Below are 20,144 nucleotides of genomic sequence, written 5' to 3'. Positions count from 1 at the left end.
ATCCATACGTTCTTTTTCTCCACAATCAGGATGTCTGGTGTGTTATGCTTCAGAATTCGGTCAGTCTGAAGTCCCACAGCAGTTTTGCTTGCTCTTTTTCGACCTCTTTTTCGGGCTTATGATCCCACAAGTTCTTTGCCACTGGTAAATGGTAGTTCTGGCACAAGTTCCAGTGGATCATCATCATCATTATCATCAACAACAACAACGAGTTGGAAGGGACCTTGGATGTCTTCTAGCTCTAGCCCCTGCTTAGGCAGGAAGCCTTAGACTTGGATGATAAGCGAAACATTTTCAAAGGAAAAACAAAGAAAGTCCACTTTCCTTTTGGAAAAGCATCTTTTGGAACTTAATGCGTTTGTGCATTTCTAAGAGTTTTCCCCCGTTCAAGACTCGTAGTTTCCTCCACTGGCCACAAGAGGGCAAACCCCAACCGCCCATGCGTTCCTTCGCTCGGCAAAGACGCAGTTCCCCGAGGCTCACGTGACCTGCGATCATGTGACCTGCCTTTCGGTTCAATATGGCTGCCCCCTTGAACTGCCTCGCGCGGGCCCCAGGCGGGGGGCTCAGAGGTTTTGCCCTGGTCGCGTTTTTCGGGGGGCTGTTTCCCTGCTTTTGGGACGTTCACGGCAGCGCGGGAGCCGGGTAAGGAGGTCGAGACGGGAGGGGAAGGGGGAGCCTACCTTGCAGGGCTGGCGGGAGCTGCTCCTCTTCCGCCTTTCGGTGGCAATTCTTGTGCTGGAACAGGCGGCGATCTGAGCCCTTTTCTACGTTTCTAAAAAGTACAATTTTTTAAAAAGCAAATCTTTGCAGGGAGTCGATCTCTTTCTCTGCAGAAAAATGCTTGAGCTGCATAGTTATTTTAAAACTGGTTTTCCTAGCGCTCTGTGTAGGTGTAGAATATATGGTGTAATAAAGACGCGATAGTACACGTTATGCATACGATGCGGTTCCGTGACTGTAAAGTTTGATCACTGTCTGTTTTTGCAGGTTTTATTTATTTCATTTGTTATTCGGTTTATAGCCCATCTTTGTTTTGTGATTATTCTATGATTATATATATGTAGTCATTTTCACGTATATACATATTCATATATAGTCATTTCCATTATCAGCAAAAATATGTTACATACACACACACACACAAAACATATTTTTGCTGATAATGAAAGGGAATGGAGACTAAATTCCTTCCTTCCGTGGTGTGCAGTGGTTTGTTTTTTTTTGGTTTTTTTAAAATTATTATTATTATTATTATTATTTATTAGATTTGTATGCCCCCCCTCTCCATAGACTCGGGGCGGCTCACAACAATAACAAAGACAATGTAAGAACAAATCTAATAATTTTAAAACACTAAAAACCCCATTATTAAAAGCAAGCATACACACAAACATACCATGTATAAACTGTATAGGCCCAGGGGAGATGTCTCAGTTCCCCCATGCCTGATGACAGAGATGGGTCTTAAGAACTTTACGAAAGGCAAGGAGGGTGGAGGCAGTTCTGATCTCCCGGGGGAGCTGGTTCCAGAGGGTCGGGGCCGCCACAGAGAAGGCTGTTGGGTCCTGGGTCCTGCCAAACGACATTGAACCCAAACGACATTGAACCCAGAGAAGGCCAACTCTGTGGGACCTAACTGGTCGCTGGGATTCGTGTGGCAGAAGGCGGTCCCGGAGATATTCTGGTCTGATGCCATGAAGGGCTTTATAGGTCATAACCAACACTTTGAATTGTGACCGGAAATTGATCGGCAACCAATGCAGAGTGCAAAGTGTTGGTGTAACATGGGCATACTTTGGGAAGCCCATGATTGCTCTCGCAGCTGCATTCTGCACGATCTGAAGTTTCTGAACACTTTTCAAAGGTAGCCCCATGTAGAGAGCATTACAGTAGTCGAACCTTGAGGTGATGAGGGAGTGACTGCTACATCCGAGATAGGGCCGCAACTGGTGCACCAGGCGAACCTGGGCAAACGCCCCCCTCACCACAGCTGAAAGATGTTTCTCTAATGTGAGCCCAAGTTGCGGACCCTCTCCGAGGGGGGTCAATAATTCCCCCCCCCCAGGGTTATGGATGGACAGATGGAATTGTCCCTGGGAGGCAAAACCCACAGCCACTCCGTCTTATCCGGGTTGAGTTTGAGTCTGTTGACACCCATTCAGACCCCAACAGCCTCCAGGCACCAGCACATCACTTCCACTGCTTCATTGACTGGACATGGGGTGGAGATGTATAACTGGGTATCATCCGCATACTCATGATACCTCACCCCATGCCCCTGGATGATCTCACCCAGTGGTTTCATGTAGATATTGCATAGCAGGGGGGAGAGGACTGACCCCTGAGGCCCCCCACAAGGGAGTAACCTCAAGGTCGACCTCTGACCCCCCACTAACACCGACTGCGACCGACCGGAGAGGTAGGAGGAGAACCACTGGAGAACAGTGCCTCCCACTCCCAACCCCTCCAGCCGGCACAGAAGGATACCATGGTCAATGGTATCAAAAGCCGCTGGGAGGTCAAGAAGCACCAGGACAGAGGACAAGCCCCTGTCCCGGGCCCGCCAGAGAGTGCAGTACTGCAGAACTAGGCCTGCCTATTTGCAGTTTGGCAGTTTGAATCTCAACGGGCTCAAGGTTGACTCAGCCTTCCATCCTTGCGAAGTAGGTAAAATGAGGACCCAAATTGTTGGGGGCAATATGGCTGACTCTGTAAACTGCTTAGAGAGGGCTGTAAAGCACTGTGAAGGGGTATATAAGTGCTATTGCTGTTGGCATACACCATATCAGATAAAGTTTTTTGTTTATTTTCTTCTGTCTGAATCCACCTGCTTCCTTTTTAACTTTCAGGAATTCTTTGAATGATGACCTCTTGCTGCCATATCTTCCTCCCCAGCATGGCCCACGGCACCACCATCGCTACATCCGAGATTGCCAGGTTCTTCTGCGTGGCAATGCGACGCATGAAACCTGGCCCTGTGACAACAGCAGTGCCTCCCCTCTGGCTATGACATATACATTTGTTTCGGACTTCCCACCACACCATTCAAATCGCCGTCAGGTCTATGGCCACTTGACTATCGTGCGAGACCCCCTGAGGACTTTTTCTGTTCTAGAGCCCGGTGGACCAGGGGGATGCCATCTCCACCGCAGAGCTACTGTGGAAGAGACAGTGAGCCAAAGTCAGTGCCTTGTGGCCCAGAATGGGGGCTATTTTAATACAAAGACTGGAGCATGTTTAGGGAACGTTGTCAGCAATGGGCAGCTGGTTCAGTCCTCTGGTGGTGTGCAGAATGCTCAGTTTGGTATCCGGCAAGATGGCACTTTAGTCTTTGGGTAAATGTTGGCATGTTCTCTCTTTTTTTAACTACTGCAACTCTTTGTTTAATGACCGGAATTGTAAGGGAAGCAATTGTTAAGTGAAACTGTGACTGCACTTATGATTTGTTACTTTTTCATTCTTGGCTTACAGCTTGTCATTTTAGGGTAGTTTGGCATTTCAGTGGCATTGGGATGAGTTCTTTATGATCCATCTTTTATGAAGCCTTTTGCACCATCCCCCCCCCCACCATAAAAGAGGCTGAAAATTTGGGTGTGTCTTATACTCTGAGTGAAGCTTTTTGAAGCTTTTCTTTCCCTAGCCAAAATGAGGCGCTAATGATCTTCCCAACTTGAAGGTTTTATCATTGCTACTCTCTCTTAAGAAGGTTTTTTTAAAGCCCTAACCAGGGGATGAAATAATGTGCTGAAGCTGACCAGACTAAGACACTAGCCAAATGAGTACCTGGTAGGCAGATCCCCCTCCCCCCATTTTCCTCCCCCTAAATTAAGGTGCATCTTATACTCCGAAAAATGTGGTAGTTCCTAATGAAGCAGTCACTAAACCAGGATTAAAACCAGAATCTATCAGAGTTTGTTGCATAAATCAAATCCAGGAGCGCACACAGATAACAGATTCAGCTGGATTCATTAACATTTATAAACATAGTGATATTCCCTGCAATTTTTTATTCTGGGGTTTTGTTTTGTTTTTTGGCTTGTCTCTTCCAGCTACCTCTCTGAGGAGGAGGTCTTGGCTACAGAGAACCCATTTGTGCAGCTTGTCAGTGGAGTGGGTTGGCTTCTGCGAGACGGAGAGGTCTACGTGAATCAGAGCCAGGTTGCAGAATGCGACAAGACTCAGGAAACAGGTACCAAGCTGAGGGCTCAGCCCTCACCTCCACCCCTTGAAGATTCTGAAGAATTATTCTATACCGGGGTCCACAACCCCTGGTCCATGGGCCAGCACCAGTCCACGGCAACTAAAAACCAAGCCATGCAAATAAGCAAAGCTCCCTCCGTGGGATGCAGGCAGCACATGAAACCACGCCCCCTCTGGTCTGCAGAAAAACTTCTGTCCACTGAACTGGTCCCTGGTGCCCAAAAGATTGGAGGCCGCTGCTCTAAACCGTGGGTGTCCAGCTTTTTGAATTGCCAGAATTAGGACTGAGTGAGGAGGAATTGTCTTGGGCTGCATATAAAACACATAAAAATCACATAATGAGGATTGTAGCGATGTAGAAATCACAGACGCAAAGACATGATTTCTGGAATGCTTTGTCCTTTATTAGTCTCTCTGAGTGAGCAGCTTCTGATGTGTGAAGCTCTGATTTTCTTGGACTATCAGTCTATTTTTTTATAACAAAATTCTTGTGTATACCATTATAAAACTTGAATTTCTTCATTTATTTCTAGTTACAATGTAAATGGTTAATATGTAACAGAGCAACAGACACAATCCTTTCAGAAGGATGAGTAAAATAAACAGAAGAGCAGAAGAATTTTAATTACCTAAAGTCAATAAAAGCCTAAACAATTATTTTCTTAAACTGATCAAAAAGGGGTGAGTTGCCTTAACTCATCACGTAGGTTCTTAATCCAATCATTGCTGATTTGACCTTTGCTGTTAGCTAGAGTTGAATAAGCATGTAACCTTTTCCCTAGATGTGTAGAGAGTGTAATTTTTATACTTAAATAATACAGAATAATGAAATGCTTTATTAGCAAGATTGGTTTTCCATATCATTGCAATAATTGGTAATAACCTACAGAGGATGATGATATCCATTCATTCCAGTGGTGGGGTGCGGATCGGGTGAATTGGTAGCGGTGGCGGCGGGAGGCTCTTCCCACCCGAGCATCTCTGCACATGTGCAGAAGCTTCTGTGCATGCACACTCCCAATAGTGAACTGGTAGCGCAAGATAATTGAAATCCACTATTGATTCTATGGGCCAGATATCTCCACATACCTAGGAACAGGAAAGTCTTAAGGTGAGGCCCAACAGAGGGTATAACACTTAGGCGCTGCCAGCATCTCAGCCCTTCTCTTCTTTTTCAACATCTTCGTGGCATGTGATCTCCTTTTCTCCAGGACCTCAGACCATGTGGTCTTGCTGTCCACCATTAAACCATCTTTCCAAACAGTCACCATGGCTTCCAGTTTCTTTTCCACCCCACTTGGACCCAAAGCCAAATAGGATATTCCTTACAACAGCTGCTTGAAACCTCTCTCTTTTCCCCCCCTGGCAGGGACTTTTGACACTTTTGTCAATATTGTGTCTGCCAGGACGGCTGTGGGGCATGACCGAGATGGACAGCTCGTGTTGTTTCACACCGATGGGCAGTCGAGCGTCAGAGGGTATGTCCCGTGGCTTGGTGAAGCTTTCTTAAAGCAAGGGAGATTGGAGAGCTTTCTGGAGGGAAGGGTCTTCTGCATTCCAAATGTTGAGCCCAAGAAAGAGAAGTTGGTGCTGAGTTTGTGCCATCACACTCAGCCAAGTCATGATTGGTTGATTTAAGTTGCAGTGGGCTGGGTTCAGGCATCGCACTAAATTGCAAATCATGATTTAACGATCATAATTGGGTGATTTCTGTCCTATTTGTACCCTTTTATTTTTTTTTATCTGTATACATTTCATGTATTCCATTAACTCATATGTACAATCTGATAAGTGTTTCACAAAATAAATGAATAAATTAAATACCAAACAAGTGAAATTATGGTAGGCCCCTAATTTGAAAAATTTCTAGCTTTAGACAGATTGGTGAGTTCTTAGGAGGTCTCTTAGATAAGATCAGGGGTAGGCAAAGTTGGCTCTGGACTTCAACTCTCAGAATTCCTGCATGATTGGCTCAGGAATTCTGAGAGTTGGTCCATAAGTCAGAATAGCCAAATTATTGGGGTATAAACTGCTTAGAGAAGGCTGTAAAAGCACTGTGAAGCGGCATATAAGTCTTAAGTGCTATTGCTATTACCAATTAATTTAGTGTTTGAACTTTGAAATTGTATTCTTTGCTAGAAAGTAAACAATAAAATAGTTTTCCAGGCTTCTTACAGTGGGCAGCGCAACAGGGCATGCTTGATGGTTATAACTGAGGAAATGCAGTGGTGGGACTCTTACGTAGCTGATGGGCCGAAGATAGGCTATTGAATCTAGCTTTTGGTTTGAATGAGAAGGCATCTTCAAAAGCTAGCCTGCCACTAATGATTTTTTATTTAACTGTTTATTAATGTTTATTTTATTTAACTCTGCATTAGTAAGTCAAGAGAGGCATTGTTTAGATTCGGGGAGCACTGTCTCCAGATATCATTGTTAGAACTTGAACTGAAAGCTAGTGATAGAAAAGTAATTTGCTTTGGGGTTTTTTTTTCAAATTAAAATGATAAGGACAAGTTATTTGTGAGTTACAGTACAGTGGTACCTCTACCTGAGAATGCCTCTACTTACAAACTTTTCTAGATAAGAACTGGTTATTCAAGATTTTTCCCCCCTCTTCTCAGGAACCATTTTCCACTTACCTCCGAAACTGTAACTGGAAAAGGCAGGGAGAAGCCTCCGTGGAGCCTCTCTAGGAATCTCCTGGGAGGAAACAGGGCCTCCACCCTCCCTATAGTTTCCTATAGGAAACCACAGGGAGGTTTCCTATAGGAATTGATTCCTATGGGAAAAATTGCTTCTTCTTACAAACTTTTCTACTTAGGAACCTGGTCACGGAACGAATTAAGTTCGTAAGTAGAGGTACCACTGTATTTGTAAAAAAAACCCAACCCAATAAAGGCGGGATATATACCATATATTAAAGAAAAAAATCAAAATGTATGTTTGATTGTGGGTGGATAGGAAGCTAGGAGATTCTCTACTGAAATCCCCACACAGTCAGTATCGATACTGAAAACATATTTATAGCTTTCTTAATTCATTCAGAATTGCTTCTACGCTTTTTCTTGTGCTCCGTATTATCATCCTCAAAGCCAACAAAAATACGACATAGGAATCCTGAGAGCTTTGAGTGCTCTCAGGAGCTGTGAATGAAAATACGTCCAGCTTAGGAAAGTAGAATTCGTGAGTGTTGGCTGCCAGGACTCACTTCCCCAGAAAGACCCACACTATTTCTTAGAGTAGTATAACCAACATCTGGGTTTTTTCCCCCTTCGGTCAGGTTTTTAATTTCTTTCATTAATTTCTTGCAATGACAGCCTGAACCTCTGGGAACTGGCAGATTTCCTGAAGGAGCATGGCGTTGTGAATGCGATCAATCTGGATGGTGGAGGGTCAGCTACTTTTGTCGTCAACGGATCTCTTGCTAGCTACCCTTCGGATCACTGGTAAGACATTTCTCATTTTTCTGGAGTAGCCTGATTATCAGGTCTTTTGAGTTGCCCATTTTTCTCTGGCCAACAACCACAGTAAGCTTAGTACTTGATGTTAATGTCGCTGTACAACAACTGGCCTTCCGAAAAGGCTGTGAAGACCTGGCTTTGCTGGCAGGCCTGGGGGGGGGGCATGTGTAATATTACCATTTGTCACAGTCGAATTGTGTTGATAGGAGAGGTATATATGTTTCAGTTGATTGGATTTTTGTGGGTTTATAATGGGATTTTATCATTTTTATTATTTTAATGTGTTCAGTATTAATATTGACTTCTACTATTATATTACATTGTGGTTTTATATTGTTGTAAGCTACCTTGAGTCCCATAGGATTGGGCGGCATAGAGGTAAGGTAGGTAGGTAGGTAGATGATGGTAGGTAGGTAGATAATTGATATTTAGCTTGGTAGTTAGATAGATGATGCTAGGTAGGCAGACAGACAGACAGACAGATAGATAGAATGAAAAATTGTGATGGAGAAGGAAGGAGGAGATTAACCGAAAAGAGGAAGACAGTGACAAGCGGAATAGTGACAAGCAGTAACAACAATGGGCCGCCCAAGGAAACAATTTGGTTAGAAATTGTCCATTTGGCTCTCTCCCCCCTTCCTCACAAGTTCTAAAAATAATTAAACAAAAAAAAAGCCTTCCCCTCCCAAGGCGCTCTGTGACAATTAGTGGCCCAGAGTTTGCACTGGGCACTCCTTATCGTTAGGTTGTAAGTTCAGTTGTGGCTTTGTCATCTTTTTCTGCAGTGGATGTGTATTGCATCGTAATACATCATGTGACATAATCAAGTTTGACACCCATGTTCTAAGCAGTTTACAGAGTCAGCCTCTCACTACCAACAATCCGGTCCTTATTTTACCCACCTCAGAAGGATGGAAGGCCGAGTCAACCTTGAGGTAGTCAGGATTGAACTCCTGGCAGTGGGCAGAATCAGCCTGTAATATTCTAATCATTTCACCCCCATGGCAAGGAAGGAAGGAATAGCACTTAGGCTTATATACTGCTTCACAGTGCTTTACAACCCTCTCTTAAGTGTTTTACAGAGAGTAAGCATATTGCGCCCAACAATCCATTTTTTTTGCCCATCACCCATCCTCATTTTACCCACCTTGGAAGGATGGAAGGTTGAGTCAACCTTGGGCCACTCAGGATTGAACTGCTGGCAATTGGCAGAGTTTGCCTGCAATACTGTATTCTGTGCCATCACAAAAGGAAGGAAGGAAGGAAGGAAGGAAGGAAGGAAGGAAGGAAGGAAGGAAGGAAGGAAGGAAGGAAGGAAGGAAAACAGAACTTAGAATTATATACCGCTTCAAAGTGCTTTAAAGCCCTCTCTAAGTGGTTTACAAAGTCAGCATGTAGCTCCCAACAATCTGGTCCCTCATTTTACCCACCTCGGAAGGATGAAAGGCTGAGTCAACCTTGAGACGGTCAGGATCGAACTGATGGCAGTAGGTAGGATTAGCCTGCAATACTACTTTCTAACCACTGCACCACCATGGCTCCTGAGTTTAGATGGCAGTATAAATTGAAAGAATACATAAATAACAAACACATCTGCCACAGGCTGAGCTTGAAGTTATGGAGGGATGTGGCTGAGTCTTTAATTCCATCTTCCCCAAAGGTGCTTTTTGCAAGAGGTCAACTGTGACCCAGATGATGAGAATCGCCATAGATAATTCCATCCGCCTGTCTCTCTTCTTCCTTCTCAGCACGTTTGATTCTACCTGGCGCTGCCCACGGAGCATTTCGACCGTTTTGTGCGTGCATGAGCCTTCTTGCCAATCTCAAAACTGCAGCGGGCACGGGCACTGCGTGCTTGGACGATGCCACTGCCACGGAGCCTTCTGGAGCGGGCCAGCCTGCAATGTGCTGGATTGTGGCCCCTCCAACTGCACTCTTCATGGGATGTGCACGGAAAGTAAGGGTTCACCTTTGGAGGATACGGGTGCTAGCAAACCGGAGAGGAGTGCCCTGTTTAAAGGGAGGCCTTTGGGCATTGCAAATTGGCACCCTTGATTTTGAGGCTGGGGTCAGAACTAGGAGGTCTGAAAAACAACGCTGTGAGTAAAGCGAAACCTGGCCTCAAGGTCAACGAAGGGAGCCTTTGAAAGCCCTGAGAAGGGTTTCGTGGAGAATAACAGAGTTGGATAATACCTTGGAGGTCATCTAGTCCAACCTCCCCCTGCTTGAGCAGGAGATACCATGTCCATGGTATGTGCTTCCTGTTGGGATCTTCCCTCTCCCCAGCTGCTTCCAAGGGAAAAAGTCAGAAATGGCTGCTGATTGCTGCTCTTTTTGGATTTATTAGTAGAAAATACAATAATAAAATAAAATACAGTATTATCTTATTTTATTACCATATTTTTCAGAGTATAAGACACACCAGAGTATAAGACAGACCTTAATTTTTGGGGAGGAAAATAGGGAAAATAATCTGCTTACTAGGTATTCATCTGGCTAGTGTCCTTAGTCTTGTCAGCTTCAGCACATTCTTTTAACCCCTAGTTAGGGCTTTAAAAAAACCTTAATCAGAGAGAGTAATAATGAAAGAGCTTGCAAGCCAGTAAGAGCTGGAAAATAATTAGCACCTGATTAGGGCTAGAAAGATTCAGAACAAGTAGAGCAATTAAAAAAACATTTAAAGACAGGGCTTGAAAAACATTCTTGACAGAGAGTAACAGTGAAAGAGCTTGCAAGCAGATAAGAGCTGGGAATATCATTAGCATCTGGTTAGGGCTGGAAAGAAACATTTGGAGCAAGTTAGAGCAATGAAAAAAACCCTGCAAAGAGTTAGGGTTTGGAAAACATTCTTCGCAAAGAGTAACAATGAAAGAACCTGCAAGATAAGAGCTGGAAAGATCGTTAGCACCTAGTTAGGTCTGGGAAAAAAGGTTAGAAAAAAGCTACATTCAGAGTATAAGACGCATCTGAATTTTCAACCTCTTGTAGGGAGGAAAAAGGTGTGTCTTATACTCTGAAAAATATAGTAGTTTATCAAACTATAAAATGCTGAGAAAAATGGAAATAATGGAAAAATTGGAAAGGGAAAGAGGAAAAATGTAGGGAAGAGAGGAACAGAAAAAACTTCTTTTGGCGAAATAGAATAAGGAGGGGGCGGCATATAAGTCCAATAAATAAATTTAAAAATCAATCAATCAACTCGCCTACAAAAAGATATTGACAAAATTGAACGGGTCCAAAGACGGGCTACAAGAATGGTGGAAGGTCTTAAGCATAAAACGTATCAGGAAAGACTTAATGAACTCAATCTGTATAGTCTGGAGGACAGAAGGAAAAGGGGGGACATGATCGAAACATTTAAATATATTAAAGGGTTAAATAAGGTCCAGGAGGGAAGTGTTTTTAATAGGAAAGTGAACACAAGAACAAGGGGTCACAATCTGAAGTTAGTTGGGGGAAAGATCAAAAGCAACATGAGAAAATATTATTTTACTGAAAGAGTAGTAGATCCTTGGAACAAACTTCCAGCAGACGTGGTAGATAAATCCACAGTAAGTGAATTTAAACATGCCTGGGATAAACATATATCCATCCTAAGATAAAATACAGAAAATAGTATAAGGGCAGACTAGATGGACCATGAGGTCTTTTTCTGCCGTCAGACTTCTATGTTTCTATGTAAATCAATCAATCAATCAATCAATCAATCAATAACATACAACTTCAACATTTTACTTTTATGTAATAAAATGCACAAGCCATTTCTATACCAACTATCTAATCAGCAAAATCCCACAGCCAAGTTTCATTTTTCCCCAACCTCGAGCACAAAAATCCAGTAACGGTTTCCAAGTAGAAACAAAATTGGTTTGGGCTCTGAGCTTGGCGATTTGGTTGCAAACCTGTCGTCACCATTCGAGGAGGCATCGTCAGCATACTCTGAATTGTGCTCGTTTGTCAGAGAGTGACCGGTCTTTAAATATCTTTTTGCGCGGGTTGTCGTTCATTGTTTGGCTGCTTCTGACAAATAACAGCCGCATCAATTTGCATCATTCAAAAGGATATTTAAAGACCGGTACTCTGACAGACACACACAATCCAAAGTACGTTGAAAACGTCTCCTCAAATGGTGATTTTATTTTATTTATATATTTATTTATTAGATTTCTATACCGCCCTTTTCCTGAGACTCAGGGCGGCTCACAACAAGTAAATGCAAACAATTAATACGTTTGAAACCAAACTGCCGAGCTCGGAGCTCAAACCGAAAACCGAACTCCAAACCCGAGCTACAAATACTCAAAGATATTTCAACAGAATTCATTTAATCGCTGCTGCCCTTTCCAAGGGCTTCAGGGGGTACCCTGCCTCCACCCATTGAGAATCACAGCCCCATGGAGCACCCCGTTGCTTCCTCTTCTTCACTGCCATAGTAGAGCACTCTTGGTAAACAGCTTTGTTGAAGGGGACAGCCTTCTGCAAATCCACGTTGCCCTTTATTTGCTCACCCTCCACCTGTCCTCCTCAATCTGGATTAGATTCCATCAGATTTTTCATCAATTGGGAGACCAAAGGTCAGCCAATGAATAGGCATAGCAACTAAGTCAGCCAATGGGGGTTAAACACATTTGACTCTGCTGAGAATCGAAACTGAAGCTAGAAGGCTGTGCGTGACTCAGCCCATTCTGTACTCCCAGTCCACTCTGAACTGAAAAGTGCTTGCAGTATTGTATATACTGTATATCCCTGGTACAAACTGATACAGGAGATGAGCCTGTAGTCTAATGGCTAAGGCCTCTGTCTTACAAGGCAGAGGCCCCAAGTTCAAATCCCAGTAAGGGTGTGGTTACCTGATAAAGGCAAATAAGCCCAAAATAGATACATACATACATGCATACATACATACATATCACTATGTTTATAAATGTTAATGAATCCAGCTGAATCTGTTATCTGTGTGCGCTCCTGGATTTGATTTATGCAACAAACTGTGATAGATTCTGGTTCTAATCTAAAAGGCTGTGAAGATCTGGCTTTGCTGGTAGGCCTGGGGGCCGTGAATATTACATCTATCGTGGCCGGACTGTGCACGAGTGGTATGCCTGTATGTTGAGTGGACTGCTGTCTTTATAGGTTTTATAATGGGATTTTATTGTTTTAATATTCGACTTCTTTTATATTGTTCTGCATTTTTTATATTTTTGTAAGCCACCCTGAGTCCCATTGGGAGTGTGCGGCATAGAAATTGAATCAATAAATAATAAATAAATGAATAATCCTGTCCCTTAAACCCCTTCCCGCTCTCTGATCTTTCTACACAACTTCATAGTGTCCTCTATCCTTTATTGCAGTGGGATGTGTCTGTGATGCTGGTTGGACTGGTGAAAACTGCACTCAAGGTAAGGGGCCGCATATAAACCCAATAAATAAATAAATTAGGTGGTATATACTGTAAGTCAAATTAATTAAATTTAATTAAATTGCTCAGCCAACATGTCTGGCAGAGAAATTCTGGGAGTTGGAATCCACAAGTCTTAAAGTTGCCAAGACTGGGGCCCCTTTGCTCTAGAGCCGTGATGGCGAACCCATGGCACACATGCCAGAAGTGACACGCACTTCCGATGGTCTTCACTCACGTGGGAGTGCCAGAAACTGGAAGAACAGTGCGCTGCCCTGGAAGATGATTTTCCTGTTTCCAGTGTGCGCATGCATGCCAGCGTGTTTCTGTTCTGCCGGCGTGTTTCAACCACCCATAATTACAGGGTAATTAGTCCAGGAAGACACACACCACACGATAAAAGGAAAACCCAAAAGTTTTTATAAACAGAAAAACAGAAACAGCTCCCTTTTTAAATGTCAAAGGGATTTTCTGGTACACACAAGGCACAGGTTAAATGCAATCCAATTTCTCACCCAGTAACTGGGAAATTGAGTCCAATTCTAAAGTCCAGAGAGTCCACACACAATCTTGAACAGCACAAAAACCACAATTTTGACGAAACAATGAATCAGATAAACTGCCATGAAGCTGAAACACAAGGCTTCACTTTTATCTGTAGCACTAATTACAGCAGCCCCACCCAACCACAGGTGGCCTCATTTTCTCTTGTAATAATCGTTCAGTTGTTGTCTCCTATGCATCACTCTACGCATGCGTGGATGTGTCATTAATTCTTGTTCAGAATCCAGGGATGATAGATGATTGATCTCCTCCTGGGCTGTCTGCCAAACTCCCCTCTTCCCTGTCACTCACACTTCCTTGGTCAGAGGAGGCTTCATCGGCAGATTCCATCTGGAGCAAAATATGCCTGCGGCATGTGGATGTTTCCCCCACATCCACCTGCACATTCCTTGGGGCAGGAGCTGGGCCAGAGCTAACCACAACAGTATCTGGCACGCATGAGTGCGAAGAACAGTTCATGTGCCCAAATATGCATTGACGGGATCCCGGCTGTTGCTTCCTAAGGGGGCAGAGCTGTCATCCAGGACCAGCTAGTTGGGGCTCCCCTCCCTCCCCGTCTGAGCGAGCTTTTTGCGTAGCCCCTGCCATCCGATGTACGTAGGCAATCCAGAGCCCTTGGCCAGCTCAGGCACTTCAGAACAGATGCAGAAGCAGCAGCAGTAGCTGGCGAGCGAGGGCAGCGGTTCTCCTCCAGAATCCCAGCTGCAAGCAGCAGAGTCAGAATCACCGCGCAGGCCCAGGAGAGCCACAGGGGCAGGGCTGCTTGTTTCCGGTGGCTGGGAGGGGGGGGCTTTCTCCTCCAGCATCTTCAGCACAAGCGAGGAATCCCCCCCCCCCAACCTTCCAGCCCCCGAGAACAAGCAGCCCTGCTGAAGGAGCGGAGTCCGTGCCAGAGTCCGTGTCTGTGTCAAGGTTCCAGGTAACATCTGAACTAAATTATAATCTGAGTCATAGTTCCAATTTATTGCCGGAGTCATCTTGGCATCAACACTGGGAAATCTGAGTCTGAGTTTCCCATCCAGTTGAAAGTCCACATCCCTTGTCCCCCACCCACAAACATGTCACGTTGCACAGTCAGATTGTGCCAGTGTGGCAAGTCCTTCTGTCGCTTCCACCCAGGTGGGTGAGCATAGGAGGGCCTTGAACCACCCGAATGAATGCTTTTTGGCTGCATGTGCCCATATTACTGGGCACATAGAAAAACAGGCATTGCTGAAAGAAAATCAACATGGTTTCTGCAAAGGCAAATCATGTCTTACTAACTTGTTAGAATTCTTTGAGGGTGTAAAAAACACATAGATAAAGGAGACCCAGTCGATATTGTATATCTTGACTTTCAAAAGGCTTTTGACAAAGTCCTTCACCAAAGGCTCCTAAAAAAGCTCTTCAGCCCCGGAATTAGAGGACAGGTCTTGTCCTGGATTGGTAACTGGTTAAATTGTAGGAAGCAAAGGGTGGCAATAAATGGACAATTCTCTGGATGGAAAGAAGTGAGAAGTAGGGTACCCCAAGGTTCAGTTTTGGGACCTTTACTTTTTAATTTATTCATTAATGATCTGGATGTAGAAGTAAATAGTGAGGTAGCAAAGTTTGCTGACGACACTAAATTGTTCCGGGTAGTGAAAAGTGAAACTGATTGTCGGGAGCTCCAGAAGGGTCTCTCGAAATTGAGTGAGTGGGCAACAAAGTGGCAAATGCATTTTAACCTAAGCAAGTGCAAAGTTATGTACATCGGGGCAAAGAACCTCAATTATATCTACCAACTGATGGGGACCAAACTTTCTGAGACAGCCCAAGAAAGGGATCTTGAGGTTTTGGTGGACAGCTCAATGAAGATGTCAACCCAGTGCGCAGCAGCAATTAAGAAAAAGCAAATTCCATGCTTGGCATGATTAGGAAGGGAATCGAAAATGTGCCCATGTTCCCTCATGAAATCCCCCCGCCCAAATTTCCCCCCGCCCAAATTTCCCCCCGCCCAAATTTCCATAAACATCAGGCCTTGAGATAATGTGGCAAGCTGTTGATTTATCACCAACTTCTTCCCCGGCTTGACAGTCTGTAAGAGATGTGCTGGACGGGAAGCATGCGCACTCCCTTGGGAAAAGGAGGGGGGCCTGGGTTGCCTTGCTTGCGGCTGGAAGGGGGTGGGATTTGCTTGTGGACATTTCATTATCTAACTAGGTAACATCACCAGAGTTTGCTCCCTGTTTATATACAATAGTTTGCTCTGTCAGCATTGGCCAGGTTGTGGTTTGGGTAGTTCCTTGATTAAGTAGTGTTTTTTTGCTTGATGGTTTGTCTGGTGTTAATCCCTGCTTATCTGAGTGTTGGTTACTGGAAAGGCTACATTGTCATCTTTTTGTTTCCTTCTTAGTTTTTCTTTTTCTCTCATATGAATGGTGTGTAAATGTGGTCTATCTTTATATGTCCAGTGATGGCTCATTTCCAGGAATTCCCTAGCATTTTTAGATTTAGGTTGATCAAGGACTGTACACAGTTCTCCAATTTGAAACTGTCTAGCAACCAACACAGAGATAAGCAAGGATTAACACCAGACAAACAATCAAGCAGAAAACAATTTCTTAAGCAACTACCAAGGAGAGAAATCAGACCCAACCAACACTGACTGGGAAAGCTGCTATATATATAAACAGAGACCAAAACCCACTCCCCGCTAGCACTGATGATGTTACCTATTTAGTTAATGAAAAGTCTGCAAGAAAGCCACCAAGCTCAGAGAACAGTTCCACCCGGACCTACAGATATTCTTTTCTATAGGATAAAAGAAACCGTCAAGCAAACTGCCAGCCTTAAGCAACGTCCCTAAATTCTTTTCAAATCCTAGGTGGGGCATGTTGTCACTAACAAGCAACCATCAATTCTGCTGCCTCCTGGCTTCCCACCCACAATCCTGATCATGCTTTCCCTTCTCAGTGGGTGACCCACTGAGCCGGGGTGGCGCACTGGTTAGAATGCAGCACTGCAGGCTACTTCAGCTAACTGCTAGCTGTAGTTCAGCAGTTCAAATCTCACCACCAGCTCACGGTTGACTCAGGCTTCCATCCTTACGAGGGGGGTAAAATGAGGACCCAGATTGTTGGGGGCAAGAGGCTGATTCTGTAAACTGCTTAGAGTGGGCTGGAAAAGCAGTATGAAGCAGTGTAGAAGTCTAAATACTATTGTTATTGCTATTTTAGCTTGCACCAATGCTACCTATGGGGACAGCTGCGCTCAGAAATGCCTCTGCCGCAACGACGGCAAGTGTGACCCTGTGCATGGATCCTGCGCTTGCCCCATGGGCTTCCGAGGAATCTTCTGCGAAGAAGGTGAGAGCTTTGGAGCCAGTTCTGGGTCTCCCCACCACCACTACAAAATTGGTGACTTAATGCTAGTCCTCAACTTACAACTTGAGCCCAAAATTTCAATGTGGATTTTTGCCCTGTTTTATGATCTCTCTGGCCACAAATTGTTAAGTGAAATCATTGCAGCTGTTAAGTTAATTCAGGTGAATCTTCCCCATTGACTTTGTCGGAAAGTTGCAAAAGGGGCCCCCCTGACCAATGATCTCTCTGATGCTAGAAAATGGCCTACGGCAATTGGAAACTGCTGCGCGCTATTCTCTAGTCATATGCGCAGGCGTGCAGTCACGCAGCCTCCAGTATTAGAAAATGGTGCGCGGCAGTTGGAAAGTGCCACACGCTGTTCTCTTGTTATGTGCACGGCCATGCAGCTTAGAGGGAACATGGCCTCTGACCCTGGCACACTGCAACTGTCGTAAATACAAGGTAGGGAAGATAAGTGGAAGCACCCCCCCCCCCCCCCGGGTATAATGTCTGTTTATTTGTTGTTTTGCAGCCTGCCCTCTCGGACAATATGGACCTCACTGTCAGCATCCCTGCCAGTGCCCAAGCCAGTGTTACTGTGATCGGAGGACGGGCAGTTGCAATGTTTCTCTAGACTCAACCCTCCTGGATGAATTATCTAGAGGTACATACTTTGGGGGGATCCAAACTGTAGAGATAGTCCTTGGAAAAGCCAAATTTGAGGTTCTAGCTCACGTTTCTGGCCTCTCCATGTCAAGAGTGTCTTGGTTTGCAAAATCCAGAATGTAATTTTTTCTGATTGGAGGCTGTTTGCCAATCAAACATTAGCAAAGTTAAGGGTTGGATGCAAAGTTAATTCAACGGCCTTTACGATCGTGAAGGCAAAGTCATCTGTATTATGTTAAGGAAACTGTCCTAACAATAAGGACGGGAAGTCCTCTACTTATAATTGTTCCATGTAGTGACTATTCAAAGTTACTCTTGCGGCTTCTCCAGCAGCCAAATCGGATGAGGAGACGTGGGAGCCAGGGCCAGCATCAAGGCAACCTGAGAGCTCCGAGGGGGACGAGGGAATGGAGCTGGCAGAGAGAGAGAGAGACTGACCAGTCCATCAGCCCCCAGAGGGAGAGCTAACAGTCCCCAGGGCTGGAGGTGGCTGATGAAGAGGAGGAACAGCTGGGTCCAGTGCCTGATGCAGATGCACAGAAGCAGAGGAGAGGAGTAGAAATTTGTGAGCTGATCCTTGGGAGGGAAGAGCCACTGCTGTTAGCAAAGCCCCACCCTAGCTCTGGAGGGAGAGAGAGAGAAAGGAATCAGTCATCCAGATCAATTTTTTTTTCCCCCGGCTTGGATCTGAAGCAGGAAATAGGATCCCTTTTCTCACCTCACCTGATCTGGTTTGTTTCGCTTCCACTTTTCCTTTTTAGCTGGGCCATGCCTGCTAGAAGCTACCTCAAAGGAAGAATTCCTTTTCTCCACGTAAGTTACACACGTTTTGCTTCCTTATGTGTTCTTAGGGGTTTTCCTGCTGAGAGCTGGCGGAGGGGAAATAAAGGCTCAAAGGAGACCCTTTTCGATCCGTACTTTGGTGGGTGGCTCCTTTAAGGCTCTCCCTGCTGCCCTCGTTCACGAATTGTGGATTCTTCTTGCAGGAAAGCCTGGGTTGCAGTAAGCCTGGGTTTGTTTATCCTGCTCTCGCTCAGCGTGTTGGTGAATGTCAGGCTGGTTCTCCGCAACACCAGCAAGCGTCACGAACATGGCCAGTACATCTCTATCCCCTTAGAAGAGATCAACGGCGGGGCCAAAGACAGGGATCTGCCAGGAGCTTGGGAGGCTGATGATCCCGAGGCTGCCTGGGACACGAATCCGACAGAAAATGCAAATCTGCTGTGATCAAGAGCGTTTCTCTTCCATGGAGCAAGAAATCTCAGGAGGTGCCACCATTCTTCAACGTAGAACTTTTGCTCCATCGCTTGGGAATTGGTTGCCAATTTTTCCCTATTGCCTTAAATCGTGAACCAGCGGCCTAAGTGTGGAAATATTTTTCTCCCACCGAGTTTTGGAGGGAAGGTGAATGTTGGTTACCAGAGCTAGCCCCCTCCCCAAATGCTTCCGACAGAACTGGGCAAGCAGCGTCCTTTCTAGTTGAAATGCTGTAGATTTGATGATTTGAGAGATGGGGAATAGTTTTATTTTATTTATTTATTTTGCCTTGCAACCTTTGGAAGCCTCCTCCCAAAATGTTCACAGGTAGCCCTTGTTTTTGCAACCATTGATTTAGTGACTGTTAGAATTTGCAAGGCACTAAAAAAAGAAAGTAAGTCACGGGATCCAAATCCAGTCACTTGGCCATTGTCATGTGCTTTGATAGTCATGCGATCACTTAGTCATGCGATCAACATTTGCCACTTTCCCAGCCGGCTTCCCAAAAGCAAATTCAAGGATTTGGGGGGGGGGGGGGGGGCAGTGCAATTCATTCTGCCTTGCGTATCAATAGAAATGTTGGGTTCAATTGTGGTCATTAGTCTAGGAACTGTAAGTATGTATTTGTCCTCCCACCATAGGCACCTTCTTGTACTTCACACATCCCTGAGAAAAAAAAAAGGGGGGGGGAGTTTGTTCTCTGGACACCTCTGGAGCACAACTTCCATCATCCCACAAAAAGCTAACCCCCTTTTGAAATGCTGCTTTCTCTAAAGCCGTGATGGTGAACCGATGCCCCGCGGAGCCATATCAGAGGGCCCGGGAGGCCTTGCCCTGTGTCAGCTCCAGTGTGCATGTATACGCTAGCCAGCTGATTTTCCCTGAAGTCCCAGAGTGCAAAAAAAAAAGCCCAACGGACAAACCGGAAGTTTGGAAAACGCACTTCCGGTTTGTCCATTGTGTGGTTTTTTGCACCCCGGAGGGTTCAGGGAAGCTTCCTGAAGCCCCGGAGTGCAAAAAAACAGCACAACGGGCAAACTGGAAGTCCATTTTTCCAAACTTCCAGTTTGCCCATTTTTTCCCATCCCCAGGCTTCAGTGAGGCCTGTGCGCATGTGCTGGGACGGGGAGGGGATTGTGTGCATGCACAGCGCAGGGTGCCTGCGCACATGTGGGGGGAGGGGAGGGCTGTGTGCACATGCACACATGCTAGCACACCCACACCCACCCTTTTGACACGCGAACTACAAACGGTTCGCCACCACCGCTCTAA

General features: G+C 45.1%; 1 protein-coding gene across 1 annotated transcript; it reads left to right on the top strand.

Moving 5' to 3' along the window:
- The first annotated feature begins 520 nt into the window (after window positions 1–520).
- Window positions 521–18,913, top strand: NAGPA (N-acetylglucosamine-1-phosphodiester alpha-N-acetylglucosaminidase). The gene is made up of 11 exons (XM_070760220.1): window positions 521–645; window positions 2,853–3,338; window positions 4,053–4,192; window positions 5,573–5,681; window positions 7,521–7,649; window positions 9,413–9,621; window positions 13,016–13,063; window positions 16,824–16,952; window positions 17,482–17,613; window positions 18,377–18,428; window positions 18,602–18,913. The coding sequence occupies exons 1-11, from the start codon at window positions 521–523 to the stop codon at window positions 18,840–18,842; spliced, it is 1,800 nt and encodes a 599-aa protein (XP_070616321.1). The 3' UTR covers window positions 18,843–18,913.
- The last annotated feature ends 1,231 nt before the right edge of the window (window positions 18,914–20,144 follow it).

Source organism: Erythrolamprus reginae, chromosome 9 (assembly GCF_031021105.1).
Source record: "Erythrolamprus reginae isolate rEryReg1 chromosome 9, rEryReg1.hap1, whole genome shotgun sequence".
Taxonomy (NCBI): Eukaryota; Metazoa; Chordata; class Lepidosauria; order Squamata; family Dipsadidae; genus Erythrolamprus; species Erythrolamprus reginae.
This window is presented reverse-complemented; position numbering and strand designations above follow the sequence as displayed.